This window comes from Cyprinodon tularosa, unplaced genomic scaffold (genome assembly GCF_016077235.1).
Source record: "Cyprinodon tularosa strain WSP-4 unplaced genomic scaffold, ASM1607723v1 ctg23, whole genome shotgun sequence".
Taxonomy (NCBI): domain Eukaryota; kingdom Metazoa; phylum Chordata; class Actinopteri; order Cyprinodontiformes; family Cyprinodontidae; genus Cyprinodon; species Cyprinodon tularosa.
Genome location: NW_024038861.1, coordinates 381,889 through 401,673, shown reverse-complemented (window position 1 = coordinate 401,673; position 19,785 = coordinate 381,889). Strand labels below are relative to the sequence as shown.

Genomic DNA, 19,785 nt, shown 5'->3' with positions numbered 1-19,785 from the left:
GCCAGACTAGCACCATAACGCAACACAACAGACCAGAACAGAGTAGTGCTGAGCAGACAGGCCTCTGCTAATGCTCTTTTCTTTTTGTGTCTCAGCATTGATGCTTCCTGAGAGCCATGATGCATTGCATGAAATGGCATCATCCAAACGGAACACACAAACACCTTTTCAAGCTTTTGTTTGTTCTTGTCAACTTGATTTCACAAGCTAATTAGTGTAGGATGGTTGCATGGCTAACATAAAACAAACCTATTTTCATGCTAGCCAAAATACATACTCTTACATCCACAACAGAATTTTTAGCAGGTGTGTTTAAACAAAGTGAGGTATGGTATAGACCTGGAATACATAGTGTCTCTATCATCGCTGTACAGCTTGGGTTACAGAACTCTGGTGAGGGTCCATAATTGGTTCATAACTACACTGGCCAGTAGAAGAAAAACAAAATGTTTTATTTTCAAATAGTTTTTTTTTATTGTGTTGTTTTTATCATTATTACTACCTTATCCAGAAGACTAATATGTGATATCCATACAACCTGTAAATTCAGATTAAAACAATGCATTTCACAATAAACCCAGCGTAAATGGTAAAAAACACACAATCTTTAGTTCAAGATATTAGTCCAAACAACATTTTCTTTATTTAGGTTAAAGTTGACCATTACTGCTGGAATAAAAGAAAATGTTGTTGAGTACAATCTCTAAAGCGAGCATTGCAACATATGCATATGATATAGATTCATTATTAATTAAAAATCCAGTAATCGAAATACTATTTTGAAGAGAAATGGAATAAAGGAATTTTAGCACTATTAATGAACATAGCAACAATTATACGTATTGTACTTAGTCCACATTTTCTTGCATGGTGCTTAGTTGGCTCAGCTTAATACAAAATATACTATACTAATATCATATATAATATACTTTATTGACTAAACCAGTTGGGTCACTCTGATGTTATGGCTAGGTTTCAGATTAATGTTAAGAAGATCAGTTTAAACAGACTAAAACATCTAGGATCCATATTGTCAATTTTGCTCAAACTTGATTGTTTTCTTTTGCAATTGAGAGATTTCATCTTGCCCCATAAGCAAATTCACTTTACTGTGCAACCGTGTCTCTCTTCCTGTTAGATAATGAATTGTCTTTTTGTGGAAATCCATGCCCTAGTCTAAACGTTTTAGACAACTCAAAAAAACACCTATGCTCTTGATAGCAATACATTGGTACACATCTTTGTGTCAATACAGATAACACCAGAAAACCATTGATCTTTATCCTTTGCCAGACGAGAGCACTTTCTTGGTGTGACTGATTTGGCTGAACTGTACGAAGAGATTTTGTTTGCCATTCGTTAATAATTAGCATTCAGTCCTTGCTGTAAAGTAATAAAACCTTATTTATCTTATTATTTATAGGTATAGTGGAGGATTTTCGAAATTTTGAAAAGACCTCTTCACTTATAAAAAAAAAATGTGCATGCCCGTTCCTGAGTGGGAACGCGGCTGGGGTCTACTCAGGTATTTTTCCTCATGCATGCTCTGTTTAAAAGTTGCTGCTTTCCTCGTTCTCACAAGCTCACTTTCCAAAAGAAGACTTGCAATTTTTCCACTATGTCAGACTCGCCACTGGTAATTGAAAATGGGGATGAGCCTTGCGTAAACATATCACCAGAATGATTCCAAAAATTAGGAGGACCACTTATTGTCATGATCACAGCCCTGGTAGCTTATCTAATTACTCACTTAATTCACCTGCCGTTGTCTCCTTATTCACCGGCACCCTCTGTTATATATACAGTTCAGCTTAGCTATCTGGGCCAGATCATTATTCTCTGTTTATTTGTGTATTCTTAGTTTGTTCATGTTACATTGTTGTGTCAGTTATTCATGCTTGTTATATAAGTTAAAGTTTAGTCCCTGGTTGGTCCCATGAGGCCAGTGGATTTAGAGGGTTTATTGTTTGTCTCTTGATTGTGTCAGGTCAGTTTTAGTCCCGTAAGCCTGGCTCCTGGGAGAAGACCAGTTTAAAGTTCGGCATTTATCTTGCTACCATGTCTTGTCTATGTTCCTCTCTACCACTAAGCTTGCCTGCCTTCATCTGCGCATGTCTTTCTGAGTAAGCTGCTGGACTCTTAGAACTCTGAACCTGCCTTTACACTCTGAGGATTCCTGGAACCCTTGATCTGCCTTTTCCTGTTGGGATCAGAATCCCTGGTCACGGTACGGATTCCTGGATCTCGGAACTGTCGAGTTCTGGACTGTTTCTCTGACTTGGATTGGTCTCCTGACTGCTCACTGGGGTTGCTGGATCGGGGACACTTTGGACGTCTCTGAGCCGCTTTTTGTTTGGCAGTCCATTGACTGAATCTTCCCTTCCTGGGAGAGGATGGACGGAACTGTTGAACCAGGTAAGTGACTCAGTCAGATAATCATCCCCTGTCAGATGGTCGTGGTCACTTACCTGTCCCGTTTTCTGACACTTATTTAGATTATCCACCCGGAAAAAGAACACCTTCCACTTTACCTTTAACTCTTCACCTCATCTTTATAGGAAACATCCGGATACCTATGCACATCCATACAATACCTTACACAGCTAAGAGTGTGTGCATCTATGTACAATGACTGTATTGGAAGAAGCCCAACCTTCTCACATTCTTAGTTAGGTTTTCTCATAAAGAAAAAAAGAGAGAAAATCAACGAACAGAAGCTATCCAAACAGACTGATTGCTGCCTTGCAGAGGTGCTGATTACTTAAGAAATTCAGGTAATCAGTTACCTCTAGTGTGGGCTGAGGCCAAGCTTGAGGCAATGCACAGTTGAGGTGATTTCTCTAATGAGCCTAAATTAGCACTGAAGACATGCAAACCAGTATCCCCTCCCAAGCATGCTTTCTCTTTTTCTCTCTCTACACACTCAAATACACACTTTTCTTTAGACGTTTTCTTATTTGCTTTTGTGCTTCTTTGACACTTTGACAATGAGGGCCTTTTTACTTACAGTGAAGTCTACTTTGCACTTTATGTGACTTCTCTAATTACAAGTTTGGTAATGGCCTCCAATGTTTTCTCAGTGAGGTGCCTAGAGTTCTGTTTGCGTTTGTAAGTATGAGGGTGACATTGATACGCCATCCCTCCTGCAGTTTGACCCTGTCATTCACTCAATGAGTTTACCTTTTTTTCCCTCTATATTTTTAAAGGAATCATAATTACACAGCCAATTAGAGGTCACCTTGAAAAACTTTCTTCTCTTTATGACTCGGACTGTGTGTTACTGTGTGTGTGTCAGTATTTGTGGGTGTATTGTTCACTTGTGAGAGTCTGCTGCTTGGTTAAAATGTAATAGATGCTCTCTACAGTGGTTTGCATATCGATACCTCATAAGCATTATTATGTTATGACCATGCAAATGCATATTGTTTGCTTTTTATGTGATAAATCAGCAAAAGCTACACTTTAAAGTCCGACACCAATCCAAAGCGTGTTCAGTAAATGGAACTGCAATGGTTTTGCTCAAAGAATATTAATGAATGTCCAGTTTAGAGTCCATTCTTCATCCAGATCATGGTATGATATATAGATACATGTTAGCATCAGTAGTTTTTTCTTATTGAAAACTAGTGAGGCTAAACCTCATCTGTAAATTTTGTATAATACATTTTCAAATTTGCAGTGTTAAGCTTCAAAAATCTAGTTATTAGGCTGTATTAAATTTTTGCCAAAATGCAATATATTTCATGAGTATGTTAAATATTAATCAGCTGTTTATTCCGCTCTCGGAAATGATCTCCCCTCTGCTCTAGAGCAGCCGGTTACTCGCTTGTCAGTCTCTATTAGGAATCCCCATTAACACTTTAGGCTCCGTGCAAAACAAAGTAGCAAGAAAGTGGGCCCCTGATTGGATTTCAGGCAAAAATACATCAATTCCAGTTGGACTCAATGCATTGGCCGTTTCTCTTTATGTGTACTTCAGCGTTCTCATGCGTTTGTCTACTTGTGAAACGTCATCATCCTCAGCCCTAGTACTGTAAGAGCAGCTGACCGAGATTGGAAAAAGTCCCCAGATGTTGTTCTTGCCCCTCCCTCTTTACCAAGTATGCATCAGAGCAGACTTGTCCGTTCTTGAGATTGACAGCTGTCCCAGCATGCACTGCAGCAGCAGCAGCTTTCAATGGACCACCCACAGAGCTCAGAGTATTAATTAAAAGTTCTCTTTTCTGTTGCTGTTGTTCAATAAAAGTATTTTAAGATCATGTGAGGCAAAAACATTATACTTTTAAGCATTACTATATGGCCCATTTACCGATTCAATGTGTAATAAAAAGATTTTTTCCAAATTTGAAAGGACCGCGGCAACCAACGGAGCTCAGAGGGTAACGGCAGCCAGGGCTAACCGCAGGCCGTCTGCAGCAGCCCAGTCTATGATGGCGATATTTTTGTTTAATTTGGCAAAATGTTAATTATTATTTCCCCACTAGACGAAAAAAGGTAGGATTTATTATTTTCTAGAGACTATTAATAACAGGAGGAGAAATCTAGCTTCCAACGAACCGAGCGTGTGGTGACTTTACGAGTACGCTTCTGTTCCAATTGACCCATATTTATGCTGCATGCTCCCGTTCTTCCCAACTCAACACTTTCCTGTGTTCTTCTCAAGAGCAGACTTGGCGATGACACAAGTCCCTACTCACGTTCTATTGAATAGTGAAACAGCCAAGGAATCTATGGAGCAGGGGTGGGACATGAAACTGGCTACTCGATGCTGATTGGCAGAATATTCTTAATTATTTTTGACTGACAGTGGCCAGACAGTGAGGAGGTTTTCCTCATGAGTCTGGAGGGAAAACTCATCATTCAGTCAGAACAATCATCTTGTGCTGAACTCTTTCCATGGTTTTTGGGCTTTATTATTTCAGAGCACTACACAATAGCTATTTTCACCCATTGTAGTGATATGTTTTATGTATTCAACATTTGTTAATGCAATACATGATGTTTGGATTCAATTAACACCATTTAGTTTTAGAGAAAGGGGATAGATTTTTTTTTGAAAGAAATATGGTTAAACCGTCGTTCTTCAGGTATTCAGCCTGTTATAGGCATGTCTTAAAATTCCTGCCAGTGTAATCGCAATAAAATATGGATATATATATATATATATATATATATATATATATATATATATATATATATATATATATATATATATATATATATATATATATATATATATATATATATATATATATATATATATATATATATATATATATATATATGTTTTAAGTTTGTGGTTGTAATGTGATAAAAAATAAGGTATAAATACAAGCCTTTGTATGTCATGTTATACATGTTGTTGTGTGTTTATGATTTAACGTAGAGATATATGCTAAAACAACATTCGAGCCTTCACCCATAAACACTTTCATGGAGGGAAGAGGCTTCCATACTTTTCACACATGAATGACTTCAAGTTACATGACCTATATAACACGTTTCATGCCCCACTAGCTCCCATGTCACCCTGATATGGGAGGGTAGCACATTACAGGTGTGTAAGCCCAACAGTACATGCACATTAACACACAGAGAAGAAGAATAAACATGAGCAGCCATATGGATTATATGATCACAAACACAGCCTGCCCCTATACCTGCTGCACTTCAGTCCCTTTGGGACTATAGTTGTGTGCTCTGTTTAATAAGTATTTCCTTTTTCTTCAGTAATAGAAACTCATCAGGATCTGACTTAGAAATGTCCCCCATATTTATCTTATTTTGTCTTTGGTTGAACAGGTGGAAGTTTATGACTATGTATGGGCAGCAGAAGACTCTCCATCAAGTTCAGCAGCTCTCAGTCATGACCCTCATATGGAGGGTGCATTGCCACCAGAGAGTGAGACCAGCACTCATATTGTAATCCATACGCTTTACCTGAGCGGGCTAAAACAAAGATACAGACACTTCATTCGACAGCATGATGGGGCTATCATTGAGGTAAGTTAAATTAAGAAGTTCTTTCAGTTTTCTTACCACAGTTTATTGACTTCTGTTGCACAGTTTTCCTCCATTCAGCCATTTGTTTTCAGTGTTGAACCAGAGAAAGGTCTACATGACTATAATGGAGGGACTGTGTTGTAACATATTTTGCTTCTCCGATTGTATGAAAGAAAAGCCTACTCTGTTACTCGCCATCCTCTTAATATTAGCAAAATTAATATGTGTAATGCAGGAGGCTGGGGATGGAATCTGGTGTCAGGAAGGACAGTCTGCATAAAAACTTAGTTTTAAGCCTGTGAGCAAGTCGTTATGATGCACTTCTTATGATCCCTGAATATGGGATCCACTGAAAGCATACAAACATATGCATGGAGGCAGCAGTAAAAGCAAATAAAAAACCTACAATAAATTAAAATATATATACTTAGTACACACACACATTATGTTTTGCTATCCTTATGGGTGTTTTTACTTTGGCTTCCATTCCTTTCCCATTATTTCTATGACCTAACCTTACCCATTACTTACACATACTTAACTCTAAATCTGACTTAAACTTAGTTCACACATTAGTGAAAAACTTCACTCAAACCCAAGAATAGAACCTTTTTGGAAATTCACGGACCCTTGGTCTTCTTTAGTCTGCGATATTTTAAGTCAGGCAGATGTTTTGAGGGGCAGAAGTCTTGCTTTCCAGCTGCGAGTTGAGGATGGTCAGAGGGATCTTTTTATGGTGGTTGTGAAGGTTTATGAATTATTTTTAATCTTTTTTTAGTCCTTTTGTAAAATATTTTTACTTTTGTTTGTTCACTTATGTAGTTTGCACAAAATAACATTCATCATTCTTATCACTGTCAATACTGAAAAAAAACAAAAGTGAGTATTGACCTAGTGGTTAGAGAAGTGCACTTGTTGACTGATATGGTTGCAAGTAACCAGTTTGATTCCCACAGCCTACACTCTGGGTTCCTAAGCAAAACCCCTTAACCCCACACTGCTCCTCGAACACTACACAATGGCAGCCCACTGCTCCCCAAGGAGATGGGTCAAAATGGGGATTAAGGGATTTATATTTTTCACATATTTATCATTATTAGATTCAACTGAGAGCTTCATCTTTCTTTTACGACCCCTCTCATACAGCCATTTACACATTCAATAGGTTTATTTAAATAGGTTGGAGCAAACCAGTTGCACATCTTAAATTTGCACCCGTAGTCTTTGTAAATCAACTGCAACATGACTACTTATTTTACTTGTGTGTTCTTTTTTTTCAACACTCAAATGAATGCCTCTTATTTGACTTTTTTTCTTCTTTAAAAATGAAGTGTGCACATAACATGATCTTGAAGGGATGACAAAGACAGAGAAAAGGCTTGGAAGGCCGCATCCCATACATGTGACGTCATTTTAAGGCTACAGATATCCTCTCTTTGAAGCGCTCAGACTTACATGACTGGTATGCGTGGTTTGAAAGAGGCATAATTTGTTTTTCTTTGGGATTCCAACACTTTTTTTTTTTTCGTGTTTAAAATGTCTAAAAAATGTCCCAGATTGTCCTGTAAGGCAGATGCATTTCAAACATTTGGTTTGGAACCAATGTCCTTGAAGACATCATTGGCGCTGTGTTTATAGTCTATCAAGCTGTTAAAAATGGGCCAAGTGAAGGTTAAGTTCTCACCATTTACTTGCTTTCATGGTTGAGTAAAGTAAAATATTTAACACTTTTTTAATCAAGTGAAATTAGAAAGTAGCCATTTATAAAATTAAACTGGTTTTTATCAACTTTTTTTCAAAATAACATAAAACTAGCCCTAACAGTAGGCTAGGTATAGATAACACTATAACACACCTCCCACATCTTATGTTTACTATATTTTCACGTTACTCGTACTGTATGGAATAACAAAAATATTTACTGATTCAGAATAGTAATACTCTCATACGACTATGACTTAAGTAAACTTAAAAAGTATGTTGAATTATAACAAAAATTTGTGCATGCCCCACTTTTTGATGTGCGTTTATATACTTTGTTTTCAGTTTGAAGGATTTACAATTTTTGACTGACAGATGAATTGCAGGTGACCCAACCATGGGGAATGATCGTTGTGAGAGTGATATTTTTGCAAAAGTGTGGTCGCATGTGGCCTAGACTCAAGGACTGTTAACACCTTAAGGTCAAGCCTATTTTCAAGGTAGTTTCTCCTGTGTGTTTCTCCATTGCTGTTGGATAGGGTCGCAGTTCAAGCTGTTTTTTCCCTTCTCCAGCCAACTGCGGCTAAAGACACAAACCCCCTGTGGCCTTGTAATAATGGATGGGCATAGAGCAAGATTATCAATTATTTGTGAATAACTTCAAAACATGAGCATTAAGGCTAAATCAATAGAGTTCACCCTGTTTTGTTTTTGTTTTGTTTTATTAGGCTTTTAATGAAATAGATTAGTCCAGCCCTCTAATAACTCCCCCTTATTCTAACATTTTGGCATATATATACTGTACATAATACTGTGAACCTCTCTATGATATTTATATGTTAAAAAAGGGCTACACAAATAAAATGAATCTGCTTACATACTAAAATGTACACATACGTAACACTATATTGTCAAGTGCTGCTGCAGCGGGGAAAAATGTATTATTCGGTCTTTAATCATTCTTTCCAACCCCAAGCAACCTGGATCATCTCAATAAAATTAATATTTCAAAGTTGAAATGTCAAAGAAGTAGGGAGAGAAGATACTTGATGCCCCAACAATCAGCTCAAAGGCTCTGTTATGTCCTAATAGTACTCAATCATAAACCAACAGATAAATGAGCTTATCTAACCTAACATAATGCCGTATATCTGGGTCTCTTGTTTCAATGTTGCAGTTTATGTGTGTGTAGCCTATAGACTTCTGCGGAGTAAATGAGTGATTAGCACAGGATTATTTATTACTAAAAATAGGCAGATTGCAATGGAAGAGGTAATGGCAGTCACATTAAACATTCTGTAGGCAGAAATTTTGAATCATCGCACTAATATTAAACAATAAAAACATTAATTTCAACATTTTGGTTTCCAAGAAGAAGAATATATATGCCTGTCAATGTCTGCATTCCAAAAACAATGAAAGGTTCTCTAAAGCCACAAATTAAAGATAGTTGTCGCTGTCCATGAACATTTACTTCACTCTCTTTATAATGGTTCTCTTTCTCTCCTTTGTTGTGCAATTAATGACTCTTGGGAGTTTCCTTTTTATGGCCTTACATGCAAAGGCTTTAGGTAGAAAGTGATGCTGATTTTATCTTCCTGTCGGTAGAAAGAAGTGATACAGTCGCCTTGCAGCAGATAACGTAATGTTGATCCCTTTTGCCTGGAAGCACAGATCTTCACTTTACATATTCATAAGTAATCCAGCTCTAAATATAAAGACCCGGTTTATGTATAGATCCAGGAATCACCAAAGGCAATCATTTCCAACTGAAAAAAAATTTCAGCTCCTCAGCTAGTATATGGTTAATTCTGGCAGTAGTGCACCCCTTGAACTGGGAGCACTGGCATGCGCTCATGTGATGCACAAAAAGTATGAGAAACTCTCTGGACATTTTGGCCATCCTCCTACCTGAATGGCATGGACTCATATTACCACTAAAATCTTTGGAGAATGGCCATATTTGCACTGAGAGAAAACTTGAACAAAAATGTGGAAAAGCGCAAAAGGTATGAATACTTTCACTGCATGTAATCTAAACTTTTTAGATGTATTTGCTCAAATAAAGACATCAATAAAAATGCTGATAAGTTGACTCAGCTTCTCCTTTTTAAAATTATCATTATGACATTTAAAAGGTTTCCAGGGTATGTAGAAATATAAGCAAATGACGGATTTCCGTTGTTTATCTGGATGGTTCAGTATTCTTTACTGACTTGTCCTGAAAAGCTTGTTTTACTCTTTGTCTCATATGACCACAGCTTTGGGGGCAAACAGAATTACAATATACCCATCAATGGTGTTAAAGATTGTTTTTCTGTGTGCACCCTAAAGCTCTATCTCTCTATGTTTTTTTTTCCTGAAAGGAGATCACCCGAGACAAACTCTTTGAATAACACTTCATAACTTATATATATTAAATAACCAGGAGAAACAACAGATTTTCTATATAAATTGTAATCTTAATCATATCAGAGAAGTTGCTTAGAGTTTACAGAAGGCAGCTGCTCCCCTCCAGCCTCACCTCTCAGGAAGTGGCCCCGATTAACAGTTAGAAAGGCACTTTATACATCTCCAGTCTGCCACATCATCACATTTTACATCATACGTACACATTAGCAGATGAGTAGACATCATGGCTCCAGCCTTATCAAAATATTACACTTTTTTCTTAGCTGACGGACCCCGATCTCATTCCATTTCCAAATCTTTGCCACGCACAAAATAAAGATTATAACTGTATATCTGGACAGAGGAAATGTCCTAATTAGATAAATGATTGTTTAAAACATCAGTTCTGTCACGCAACAAGCAGCTAACATTAAGGTGTAACAAACTCACACATCATCAACGATAATTATCCTAAAAATGGCAAGCTTAAATCTATCTGAATAAAAACAACTTATAACAGAACTTGCCTTGGGATACTGAAATAAGGATACAGAAAAACTGTTCATTTGAGAGTGAAAGTCAGAAGTAAATAAAAAGTTTTGTTTATTCAGCAGTTCGAAACATTTTATGTTGATTGTTTGAGTTGCATCCTTTGCAGTTAGAGTAAATAACTGAGTGAAGTAGCAGTCAGGAATGTTTAGTCAAACAATAATAAGCTCTTTATTGACCTGCATGTTGAATTCTTTTTTGGAAAGTTAATATTATTAATCTATCATGTGCCTTCACTGAGTCTGTAGCCAGAGGCAGGTGTGTGTTTGTATGCGTATGTTTGTTACTGACCCTACTGAGAGAATCTTCTTGCTGAATCCCAACAAAACAAGACGTTAAAGCTCCTTTCCCATCAGTGTGCTCCAATAAAAACCATTAAAGGTAAAGTGAGGTGTAGCTTTCCAAATACTCATTACCTATAAACAGATGTTCCACAGCTGCCGACTCTCAAAATGCACCGTTGACAACAATCATAAGGGCCAAAATTATGCAGGGAAGCATCCATATAAGCTAGGACCTTCAGAGAAGGACTCATAACCACTCTGTCTGTAGAAACAAGATGGCTGATGAAGAAATTAATGCAGGCAAAGTCATTATCTTCCCCACTAAAACCACAGTGGGTTTATGTCCCCCTGTGCCGCTTTTTCTCTGAGGCTAGCATTTAAGTGTCGGCGGACTTATAAAAAGATAGGACAAGCCAACTGTGCTCCTTTTGTCTCCTTTTCCTCCATATGGGTGACAGCAGCATATGCAAGAACTGGCTCAGCTTCTGTAAAACTTCCATTAAAGATGCACAACTAAGGCTCTGCCAGCTTGAATATTACCTCTCTCTGCAAATTATTTATGGCTTGGAAAAAACGCTGATGATGAGCATCTCCAGCGACTTGAATAAATAAAAGAACTTTTCTCTGCAATTTTTCAGAGTTTTTTTCTCCATGTTTCTTTCTTCAGGATGCGCTCGGCTGCAGAAACAAAAGGTGTGCAGTTTGTTTAACAGTAAAGGTTTTATTGGCTGACATGTAATTATCTTACCTTCAGCAGGGGTAAAGGTATTCTAGGGCAATTAAGAGGGGTTATCGAGCATAGGTTGTAGATTTTCACGACTACAAAGCAAGCATATTTATTGATGATCATTATGCAGCAGCAGCAATTTGAAGGAATGGAAAATCTATGGCAGAACAGTATAAAGGTAATCATGGTATTTCATAAAATTTGTCATAACTGTTTTTTCGTTTTCTTAATGCCTTGACAGCCTGCTCCTCATTGTGAGCAGTAGTGTAATTACACTATTGGATGTTTCTTTGCCACTTTGGAGTTGTGGGCCGACGCCTTAGTGCTGTGAGGTTGTCAGTTCCGAATTCCGAAATGGGAATTTTATTTGTACCGGAAGCTTTTTTGTTATGCATGGTTGTGTGTGTGCATATTGTAAAAAAGAGACTCAGGAAAGATTAGAGATAAAGGGATGTCCTTGGCTCATCTCAGTATGTTGGATGAGGAGATTGATGTCTTCCTGGCAGCCATATCGGCTAAGCAGGAGGATTTCTCAAAAGCACACAATGTTTTATAATCTGACAAGTTTATACTAAAGAAGAATCCTAGAAAAATTAAATACACCTTTAACGCTTTCCTTAATTTTTTACCTTATTGCTCCCTTTAATAACAAACTGGCTGTTTGTATTCTAGGTTTGATTTTATGGCTCACCCATGTTCTGATTGAGTAATGGAAAAAATCCATTTCAGTCCCTGAGATGCTTCAAGTGGATATCCTATAACTACTCTTAGGTAGACCCTGTAGAACAGTGACTCCCATCAGGCGGTACTCGTACCCCTAGTGGACCACAAGTGCATCGCAAGGGGTACATGAAAATATTTTATTTCTCTGGTAATAAAATAAAATAGGGCTGGGAACAGTTATACTTTAAGAGGACCCAACTAAAAAAATAAAACAAGCTTTTCTTATATGTTTGAGTTCACCTTCAACGTTGACACACATCAAAACCAAGTAGAGGAACAGACTGGATGTACAGAACAGCCTGGTATCAGCTGTTTTCCCACACCTGATTATAGCAATCTAAGGTGTCATGAATGATGAAAACAATGTAAAAAACTAAACAAAGTAAAACAAATGAAGTCAGTCTAACTATATATTTTTTTCAGTATTTTATTCCCAATTCCTCAAGTTTAAATGTGATTACAGGGGAGTTACTTAGAGGAGCTCCAGTGTTATAAAGGCAGATTTTTAGCACAATTTTATTGTGTATTTATTTTAATTTGTTACTAGCTTCCAGGCAACATAATCATGTTGTTTTTCTATTTGATTTTGAAATAATAACATGCTAAATAAAAAAATGCCCAAGTAAAAAAGATTAAATGAAATACTTTTTTTTACCGTGTATTATTAGTTATTGTACATTCCAATTCTGTGCAGTCTTCAATACTTTTCACTGAGGGTGGTGGGATGGTGGGGGTTTACACAAGTCAAAAAGGGTTGGGAACCACTGCTGTAGAGGGCTGTCAGTAAAATGTGGGCTATTGAGACAACAATCCAAATGAAGGAAATCTAGTTTTTCATTCAAGCCTTAGCATGTGCAGTGCAAGAAGTCAGATGCATTGGTTTGGAGCACACTGACAGTAGAGTATTGAGCAGAGGAGGGTAGTCCTCTGGAGGTAGAGGTCACACTTCTTTTCACCAGCTGTCTGATTAATGTGTTAGGGTTTGACAGTGACAGTCTATGTGAAAGGTAGTGAGGTGGACTGAGGGGGTTTTAAAGCTTGGCTGATCAATTTCATTTATATGTATTCTTAATGCTGCATCTGAAGACATTTTAGAATCTGCTACAGTTTTCTATCAAGCTGTCTGGCTGATATTTGATTTAGAGTTGTTTCTTTCTTCATTGAAGGTAATTGGAGGATTGGACAATTCAACCAAGGAGGTGCCTTGCCTGGATCAAAGCCCTTCCCGTCAACAGGACAAGGGAGTTGCAAGTGTTTCTCTTCAGCTACAGAAACGAAAGAAAATGTTTTTTCGTAAGTATTATTTTTATGCTTTTTCTTGCACTTTTAAAGTCATCGATATCAAAGAACATTTAATGGATACAAGTATCAGCCACATTTTTGGCAAATCCAGCTTTCTGATTTAGTAAAACGTATTGCTTTACATTTATACAGTTTCTGTAAATGTTCACCATCCCCTAGGGTCAAATCGTGTGGAGCCCATGGCAGGAAGTGGATGTGGGTCGAGTTTTGCACTGCAGGACCTCAGTCAGTAACAACAAATAACTGCTGAAGATGTGAATTGCTGATTACTTCTTGGGCACTGTTTTTGTTGACAGTAATGGCTAATTTGTCTCAACGACTATACACTAGGCATCTGTTACTAATAAGTAAGTAAAGATTCATTTGCAAAACATTTCAGTGGCGAGGCAATGTGCTTTACATCATAAATACATTTTAAGAAATGTGCAGTACAATAATCAGTGTCATTCAAAACATCTATCAATCAAGTAAAGAGCAAAATATTGTAATTATCGCACAGAAGCATCATACTAATCCTAACATTGTTCTTTGTTTATTTGACCTGCTGATACTTCTGTTTGCAGCATATTTAAAATTGGATTAGAGCTTTAACAGTTGGTGATTTTTGTCAACTACTTGGCAGGAAAATTCAAAGAGGAGTTGATGCATTTTTTATGACAAAATCACATTAAGTGGTGGGGCAAAATTATTTACAATACATCTTGCTGCAGTGACGGATTTGGTCGTATCAGGTACAGTAGGTCTATTCCAGCTTTCATTGCTAACTGTAGCATATGCTTTACTAAACCCATAGGATAAGCTAATATAGTAATAAGAGAACAGTTTTGCTAGACGCATGCACACCACCATAAAGGGTGCTTGCTCACAATCAGGTTGGGTGGGTGGGTGTGTATGAAGATTCCTTAAGTCACTAATCAGGGGGGGGGGGGAATGAATGGGCGGGGATGAGTTGACTCTACTTAATTATGTTGATTTATCGATAAAAGCCCTTGCTGGATACTATTTTTACTGCATCCTAACAAAAAGAAAAGTGTTATCTTCATAGGAGTTTGATAAATAAATGATCAATTTCATTTTTCTTTTTTTATTTACTAAATGACAAGTCTTGTTGCAGCTTACAATACAAAAGTTAGACAAAAAGCTAAATAATGCAATTAGAAAGCTCTGTTTTACTGTGACTGTTACAATGTAGGCTTGAAAACACTTTAAAGGAAAAAACGATGTTTGTTAGATCAAGAAAATTATATGTATAACCTACTGTAGAGGTTGTATCAGTGAAAAGCTGGTTGGACAAATTAAATAAGAATATTAAATTCTAGAGCTGACAAAATAGCTGATAATATACCAAGGTAAAACAAGTTAGAAATCCCAACTGCACATTTGTGATCAAATGGAGAAATTCCCTTTGAAAGCATAAAAGTGAGCAAACATTGTGGGGCTGTAGAGAACAACATTTCCTCCCTGAGATTCTATGCAGGCAAAGATAAAAACTGACAATTCATCTGTGACCTAACAACATCAATAAACACTTCAACAACTCCCTAACAAATGCAGGTTGTCAGATGTCCCACACTACCTCAACAGAATGAAATATGAAGATTCCTTAAGTCACTAATCAGAAGACAAGTGATAAAATATCAATTTTGGCCTCACATTAAACAGGATAATTTTCAGGCCAGCTTGATTTGTATTGAATATGTGTCTGCTGGCCGGTGCTTAGTGTAATGAACTGGCTCACAAATCAGGCTGTAATGGCCGCCTACTTACACATATTGCTTAATTAAAGGTTGTGAGCTTATTAGCATGTGTCTCTGGTGCAGGGCGCAGGATGATAGGGAGCACGACTGATGTCGTTCAGAGGTTTTTATGGATGGCTAACCTTTCATACTAAAGCCATCGCCTCTGTAGAATCTAATCTTAATAACCTGTCATTTTCATTGATGATGATTTCCCCTTTATGGGCGACCATTACGGATCAAGTTCTGGGTCCTGCCGAATGGTCATGGAGGCCATTTATGGTTATCATTATCAAGAATATGCCTCACTTTGGCCTTGAAGTTGCTGCTCACCTCCACGTTGAAACCATCATAGTCTGGCCCTTGGGTGCCAGGTACAGTACATATGGGCACACACAAAGTACACTTACATTCAGTATCCATTCTGCTCCGAAAGAAAGGACTTTTAGGCATTGAATATGCGAGAAGGGGGAGAGAAGTCTTGATTTAAAGCGTTACAAGAGTTTGTCTTCACATGTTTTCGAGTTACAACATAGGGATGTAGGTTAGTAATTCAAGAAAGCAATTCTACCATATCACCATGCCCGGAAATAAAATATATTGAAATATTTAGCTCTGGTATAAGACTCATAGTGTTTTTTTTATTCATTATGCTCCTGGCTAAAAAAAAAAAAACATACCAACATCACATCACTGCAAACAAACACAACATTGGGATGATGTGTTTAGATTTGTATGAACTATAATTTTTAGCCACACACAGTATTTGCTGCCCTTAAATATAAAATCCAATTAGAATGTATTGTATTTTTTGGTTGTACTATGACATTATATGTAGTTAAAATGGAACGCATACTTGCGCGAAGTGTTTCACAAAAAAAATTAATATATGGCTTCATCTCTAATCAACATTAAAATGTTTGTGAAATAGACATTTTAGATGATTTTATGTAAAAATTCATCACCAGCCAAAGTGAGTTTTTTTTTCTCTTTTTTTTCTGCTCTCTTGTCAGTTTGACATTTACCAGAGCCGAAACGGCTAAATAGTGATCACTGTATTAACAATGACAGTGTTACACCCCCAATTCAATAAGTCCTTTAATTAACATTAAACAGAAATGTTGTCCGTCAGAAAACACATAAAGCCACCTCTTGCTGAATACTCTACCTCTACCTTTTGATTATATTCACTCAACTTCTCAGCTTGTTTTTTTTTACTTTTATTATCCTTTTTTAAAAGACAAACACCACAGTCTTTAATTAAGTGACATCAAAACTTAAACCCAGAAATACTGATATTTTATCCGCCCTGCTTTCTTTCTCACTTCATGTTTTCTCACTGAATCCTCACCTTTCTTTATTCTTGATGATCAAAACAATGCCCTGTGCAATTTTTCAAACCAAGAGAGGTGCAGGTACAAAGGGGGACAAAGGTATTTCACGGGTTCAAATATTTGATTGTTAATGACAAACACTACTACGCTGCAATTGAAATTTCAAATTGATCCCCGGGAGAAATTATTTCTGAGGGAGAAAAAACATGCCGCGAGGTCTCTGCTCCACACATTTGCTGATTTAAGTTAAAAGAAAACCTTTTTGCAGAGCTATCATAAGGGAGTTGCAACTTTTTGAAGTAGGTGCCCACATCTGCTCGGAGCCTGCCCAAACCTGGGGATCTAGCTGGAGAGCTGAGAAAAGAGAGGAAAAATAAAACATAAAAAGGAGAAAAAATAACACTTTGACTAATTCTATATTTATGTAGCCCTCAGCTCGAGGTGTTCACATAAAACAGTTTGTATTCAGAAGTGCTACATTGATCATTATGCTTCTCATTGAGATGGGCGACTCTTCGGGCAAGGTTGGCGGCTTCCGCTCAGACTGATTCAGTTGAATTAAAGTTGCACAACTAAATAGATGAGACTCAAATTTACACTTTTTATTCTTTTCATGTTTTTTTCCCCTCTTATTATCCACTTCAAACTTCTGTTATTGTTTTTTAGCGGCAAACACTTTCTTCTGTATTTCTTTTGATTATAAATGCTATTTAAGTTTTTGCTAACCTGTCAGTATTCCAGTTCAGGTGTTGGGCTTTCTTATTTGATGTCAAAGTATAACTAGGCCATTCTGTTTGATAAAGGAACCATATATATATATATATATATATATATATATATATATATATATATATATATATATATATATATATATATATATATATATATATTTATATATATATTATTGTATAGTAGAATAATAGAATTGTATATAATGTTAATAATTTTGACTGTAGCCTATTTAATGCAAATTAGTCTATATCTATATATTTCTGTGTAGCAGCACAATATTATTTGTTTAGTGATATAGCATTGCAATGATAATCCATTCGATTTTTATACCTCATCGAGTTTTTTTTTTTACAAACTACTTTCTTGACCCTTGACCCTTTAACTGATTTCCTGGTGCTTAAGTTGAAAAGATAATGCTCGACTGTGGTGAGCGACATTGTTGACATCATACCACATTTGTGTGGCATCTGGAGAGATGATGTCTTTACACAAATATTTATTTATTTTTTCCTCTTCCAGAGTTCTGTCAGGGAGGCAGATGTCCTGATCACAGAAAAAAATAAAAATTCAGTGAAAAGGGGAGTGGGGGGTGAAGGGGAAAAAAATATGAATATGCAAATCTTGTCACAGTGTGGAACCTTGTAATGAGTGGAAAATGTTGTCGCCATCTTTCATTATGCAGAGGTCATTGCTTAATGCCAGGCAGCTGGGCCAAGCTTCGTCTCTCCGAGGGGGCTCTCAGCCTCCCCCGAAAACTCTCCCGTTGTCTTAAAAAACACTTGAACCAGATACTTTAAGAAAAGCTGATTGCATGTGGAAAACTGATGGTTATGAATGACCTTTGAAAAAACACTTTTTAAAAGAAATAAAACATTTAAAAATACGTAAATCTGCCACACTCAAAATTCTAAAAACTTCCAGTGCTGTTTTTCTTTTTAGAGTCAGTTTGAGGTTTGGTTAAGAAATGCACGGTAAATTACATATTGTATTTTCCAGTTACCATGCTTGGAGCTGTTGAATGATTTCCTTTTCACAAAGAAAAAAAATGCAGAAAAAAAGAAAAGCAAGGATATAAATACAGAACTTTCATGATTAACTTTTTTTAAAAATCTTCATTAGGTAAATTTTCACCAAAATATTCATATAAAGAATTCCACTTGGTTATCTTCATTAGCAACACTGTAAATAGCTTTAGCTGATACCCTCCTTACGATGAAGCATAATAGAAGTAACATCATGATGCTTGTGATGGAATAGTAAGACAAATGCCTTAGAAACCTAGCACTAGGATAACCAGTTTATTAGGATGTTAAATGACTTTTAATATCACATTTGATAAAACCTACTAGAGTTATGACGAAAATCTATTTAATTCAGTGCACATAAATTAGCAAGAAATGGCAAATTTATTTGTTTAACACCTTTTTACTGTAAGTCAGCAGACTCCAGATCGCTTTACACTACTTTCAGTCATTCGCCTTTTCACACATTGATGGTGGCAAGCTACACTGTACAGCTGCCTTGGGGTACGCTGACAGAAGCAAGGCTGCAGAACGGAGCTCCACTATCAAACCTGCGACCGTTCAACTGAATTTCTAAATTTAAAAATTTTGAAATTATCTATGAAAGATTATTTTTTAATCCATCCATCCATATTCTGTCATGCTTATCCCCCGGGGGCTCACAAGGGATGCTGGTACCTATCTCCAGCTGTCCATGGGCGAGAAGCTGGGTACACCCTGGACACGTTGCCAGTCCATCACAGATCCTTATTTTTATATCTTATATAATTACAGATTAAACTTGGACCACTAAATGTGAACAGATCATTTCTAATAAACTGGAATTTTGTGAACACCATAGAAAAAACAACAAAGGAGCATTTTCTGCTCCGTTTGTATTAAATGATTAATTTAAATCAACAACAGAAAATGTTCTTCTGAAAAACTAAAAATGAAACTCATTGCTACACCAATATTTCTCGCACGGATTGCACGTAGCTCTTCTAAGGGGAAAATTAAAAGAGAAAAAGGCTTGTTGTTGTAGTTCTATGCTTACCGTTTGATCAAATTTTCTCTGTGTTGCAGCTTGCTGAGACAGCCCTTTATTCTGCTGTCTATTCTTGCCCGAGCTCTCCTTACATTTCCGCTGGCATCTCCCAGACTTTTTCAGTTATAGTTCTGATCATTAGGTAAACCCATCTTTTTATCCCTCATGCAGTTTTCAAATAATCCAGGGTCTGAATGCTAAAAAAGTAATGAACTTCACGGTTCATTGTGTCTGACATTGCTTAATTAATGGGT

At 36.8% G+C, this 19,785-nt stretch overlaps 1 protein-coding gene across 1 annotated transcript in view; it reads left to right on the top strand.

Moving 5' to 3' along the window:
• ofcc1 (orofacial cleft 1 candidate 1) overlaps positions 1-14,532 on the top strand; it is a 107,561-nt gene extending 93,029 nt beyond the window's left edge. Inside the window, exons 21-23 of the mRNA XM_038286732.1 lie at positions 5,803-6,003; positions 13,545-13,671; positions 13,840-14,532. Coding sequence (XP_038142660.1) covers positions 5,803-6,003; positions 13,545-13,671; positions 13,840-13,913 — 402 coding nt within the window. The 3' untranslated portion in view covers positions 13,914-14,532. The remainder of the gene's footprint in view (positions 1-5,802; positions 6,004-13,544; positions 13,672-13,839) is intronic.
• The last annotated feature ends 5,253 nt before the right edge of the window (positions 14,533-19,785 follow it).